The sequence below is a fragment of the Pyrus communis genome, chromosome 7 (genome assembly GCF_963583255.1).
Source record: "Pyrus communis chromosome 7, drPyrComm1.1, whole genome shotgun sequence".
NCBI lineage: Eukaryota > Viridiplantae > Streptophyta > Magnoliopsida > Rosales > Rosaceae > Pyrus > Pyrus communis.
In genome coordinates, this window is record NC_084809.1 from 12,131,325 (window position 1) to 12,135,333 (window position 4,009).

The window sequence follows — 4,009 nt, forward strand, 5'->3', positions numbered from 1 at the left end:
TTGCATGTGTTTATAAGTAATTAGGCTACTTCTCATATTGCCAATTAATTTTATGGTGGAACCTCAAAATCTTCATGGTATTATAGCAAGTTGTCTCATTTGTGAATCCTAACGGCTACACGTGCTCTACATCACCCAATTTGTATTGTTCACATGCTAGGCTTAAAGGTTTGTCATAGGTGAAGAGGCATGTTGAGAGTATTAGTACCACATTAGTGAAATGAAGGACCTTACATGTACTTACAAGTAATAGAATTGCTCCCCAAATTGACAATTAATCTTATGATAAAACCTCAAATTCTTCAATCTTTTCTTCTTACCAAATTAATATAAAAACATCATTTTCCCTTTCCTCACCTCACTAAACTAAAATCAAATTAAGCTTCAATAGCGTGCTCTGAAAATGCTGAAAGCAAAAGAGAAAAAACCTTGGTTATATATCGTACTGCGTCATTATTTTGATGTGATCATATGACCCACCATTTTTTTTTTTTTGGAAGCAATCATATGACCCACCATTGGACAAAACTTCATCTGTCGAAACTAAAATAACGCTTTTTAATTTCAATACATTGTATTCACTAAAACCAAAATAATGCATCATGTGTTAATCTAAAATACGAACATACGAAATCTTGTACATGGTAAACTCATTAACCCTAATGGCTATATATAATTACTTCTTGTGTAAGAAGGATAGTTTCTGTTTTTATAACCTCAATCTATGTTGTGTGAGGGTATTCATCTTAAAAGTTTGTAAATATGATTAATTACTTAGTGGTATTAGAACGCGGTCATGTATGCAACACAATAAATTCATATGTTATATTATTAGTAATTATTTGATATGTACGTGCATTAATTGGTTATGCTACATGATTGTATTCAAAATCACAAAAGCCATGTAGGTTTGAACTCTTGCCTTTGTTTTCATATATTTTTTGCGAAAACTAAAAAGCAAATTTCGAGAGATACCACACAAAATATATGGCTTTAGGCTGATATATTTCAAGTTGGTTTGACAGTGAAGTTTATGAGCAGCGTTTCAGATATAAAGAAAATCGCTTAGGTTCGAAGGCAACCGAGTTTGACATCAAGGGATAGAGATCGGCCAGATAAGAAAACTTAGATCCTTTGTCCACAGCTTTGGAGACCATACATTTATCTCTCTTTTTTCTTTCCCTTAAACTCATCATTCACCTCTTTTTTACTGCCGGTAAATCCACGCCGCCAATGAGAACCACTCTCCGATCGGTAACTTTATTCAAAATTATAGCTAAATAAATTAGAATCATGTTTTATTTATATAAAATGTAGAATAAATGATAAAAAGGTGATTAACAAGATCAAGCTTTTTGACTATTAGTCCTTCATAGATCATATCGTATATCTATGTAGTGCATGAAAGATAGTGTTACGTTGAAGTATACAAGGGAGGTCCACATGTTAAATGGGTAGAAAATCTGCCCTCACCTTTAAGTACCTCATCTAAATCTCTTTATTTATTTTAAAGTTTATGGTATGAACGATCAACATCTTTCAATCTTCATTAGTATTTCAAGTTGAACTAACAAGGTGTTCTGTTACTGAAACTATAAGCTGTAACCAAATTTCTCGATTGCGCTCATACACTATTAATCATATACTTTCTACCGTTCATTGGAAAACATGAAACAAAATGAAAAACGGAAAAAGCCAAGAGATCAATAAAAGAATTACCACAAGAAAGAGAGAAATTGATTTATATTATTTTCTCATGTAAACCCCCAAACCATATACTTTAAAAACCTAATAAAATTTTCTCCAAACTATTCCCCCCATGGAAATTACAAAATCAAACCATTAGCAATGGCTCGATTTCTGTCGAAAAAGGTAGTCTCATACACAGGCAGTTCTTCACGGTACCTTTCTTCAACCCCAGCAGTATCCAACTCGAAGAGATCAGAACTTGCATAGCTCTCTGCATCATCATCATCCTCATCATCTTCGTCGTGCTTCTTCTGATAATTCTTCATCAAGTAATCTCTGGCAACTTCCTCAATTCGACGTCGATGATCATCATCCTCATCAACATCCATCACACAACGCTCAACCCCAACATCTTCATTTGTTGGAGGTTTAATGGCCGCAGCAGCTCTAGCCACGGCCATTAAATCCAACTCCTCTTTAAGCAGAGTCTTTTGTCCGCACGGGCGGCAATCCTCATCCACAATCACACTCACAGGACAAAACCTCACTGACCTCTTCGCGGCATCAACATTGCTGCTGATGCCACTCGACTCACTTCTCGAAAGAGGCGCTTTTCGCAAGCAAGACCTCGAAAACGAAGAGGCTGACGAACAAGTACTACTCGGGTTTGAGTACCCCATTTGTCCAGACTTTGATGACGATTTTCTATCCGCACCCAGATCATCAATTTTGGACTTCTTCACGTGCCCTGCATTGAACAGAGAGTTGAGAAAACTGGTCAGTCGACCACCTGGCGAAATCGGCTGCTTCACCTTCTTCAAATCGCCGTAAATCTTCAGCGCTTTCGATTTCGTCTTCATGAAGCCATTCTCGTGCTTCTTCTTCTGTGAATTGTGATGGTGATTTCTCTGGTGATCATCAAACAGAACCTTTTCAGAAGAAATGCTGGTTCGAATTGGCTTCGGCCTGTGCATGCTGTAGCATGACGAGGAGGACCTCGACTTTGTTCCGTACATGGAGTCCGACTCCGAGGAAGAAAACCCACCACTCGAATCCGAAGAACTGGAACTAGAATTCGTCAGGAACTCGTTCTGGTGACTGTATCTCGACTTTTTCGTCTCGAAATCCGCAATGGAATTTCGTCGAACAGGTACGGACTTCTCAGCGTCCTTCTTCTCCATCCACTTCTCCACCAAGCAGGCTCGTCGGAGACTCATGATTTCGTGCTCCTGGTCTTCTTTAGAGCGTGCATGGCCATGTCGGCCGCTGGTAGTGACGGCGGCGGCGGTGCTCTGTTTTTTCTTCATGGTTTCTTTGTAGAAGATGAGGCGTTGGTGTTGTTCGCTCCTCGAAGCTACTCCTTCGCTGCCGGCAGTGGTCTCGTCGATGGAACGGTAAATGGAGTCGAGGAGGGAGGAGGAGAAAGATGGGTTGTCTCTGCTCTGTCGGTTGGAGCTGGGTCCTCGGTTTTTTTGGAGTGATTTGATATCCCACCTCTCCATTTTTGTCTGGTTTTGTAGTGGTTCAAAGTACGAAATTGGGAAACAGTTGTACTGGGTTTTCAATGATATTCAATTATGGAGATCTCTCTGTTCTGTCTGCTGGGTCGAGAGAGAGGGAGAGAGAGAGAATTGATATGATCAATGGGAGGAGAATTAGAAGACAAAGAGTCGAGCTTCGGTCTGCTTTTGCTCTCTCATGATGGTGATGATCACTGTGTCTCTGTGTCTGTGTATGTGTAAGGATTAAAGAAGAAAGAAACAAAGCATGAGTTTTGATGGGTTCTTGATGGATTTTAGAGAGAGAAAGAGAGGAGGGACGGGGAGAGAGAGAGAGAGAGAGAGAGTAATGAAAACCAGAGGCCACGCCTGCTGCTAGAAACAGAGAAAACAGAGCACAAAACAAAGCAAAAAGATGAGAGGAGAGAGAGAGAGAGAGAGAGAGAGAGAGAGAGAGAGAGAGAGGAGAGAGAGTGAGTGAGTGAGTCCATACCCTTTTTTCAGTCTTATAAGGGACAAGGGGAGGGAAGGATAGCGCGTGCATGCAAAGTCCAAGCTGGAATGGGGGCCACCTTGACAATGATGACCTGGAATATTGTTAATTAAAATTAATTATTAATTTGAAGAACTCTTATAATTTTTGACATGATTGGATTTGGGTGCTGCGGCTACATAGACATGCACACAGTTTGCCAGAAGCTGCTGAATTCAGTTAAAGGTGACCCCAACATTTGCTTTTAATTCATCCATAAAAAATTTAAAAACAAAAGAATGTTGATCCTAATTAACTTTAATTGATACCATACTACAAGGTTTTTGAT

General features: G+C 39.4%; 1 protein-coding gene across 1 annotated transcript; it reads right to left on the minus strand.

Moving 5' to 3' along the window:
• Nucleotides 1-1,545: 1,545 nt before the first annotated feature.
• Nucleotides 1,546-3,630, minus strand: LOC137739470 (protein BIG GRAIN 1-like A). Its single transcript, XM_068479044.1, has one exon. The coding sequence runs from the start codon at nucleotides 3,189-3,191 to the stop codon at nucleotides 1,827-1,829; it is 1,365 nt and encodes a 454-aa protein (XP_068335145.1). The 5' UTR covers nucleotides 3,192-3,630; the 3' UTR covers nucleotides 1,546-1,826.
• Between the last annotated feature and the right edge of the window lie 379 nt (nucleotides 3,631-4,009).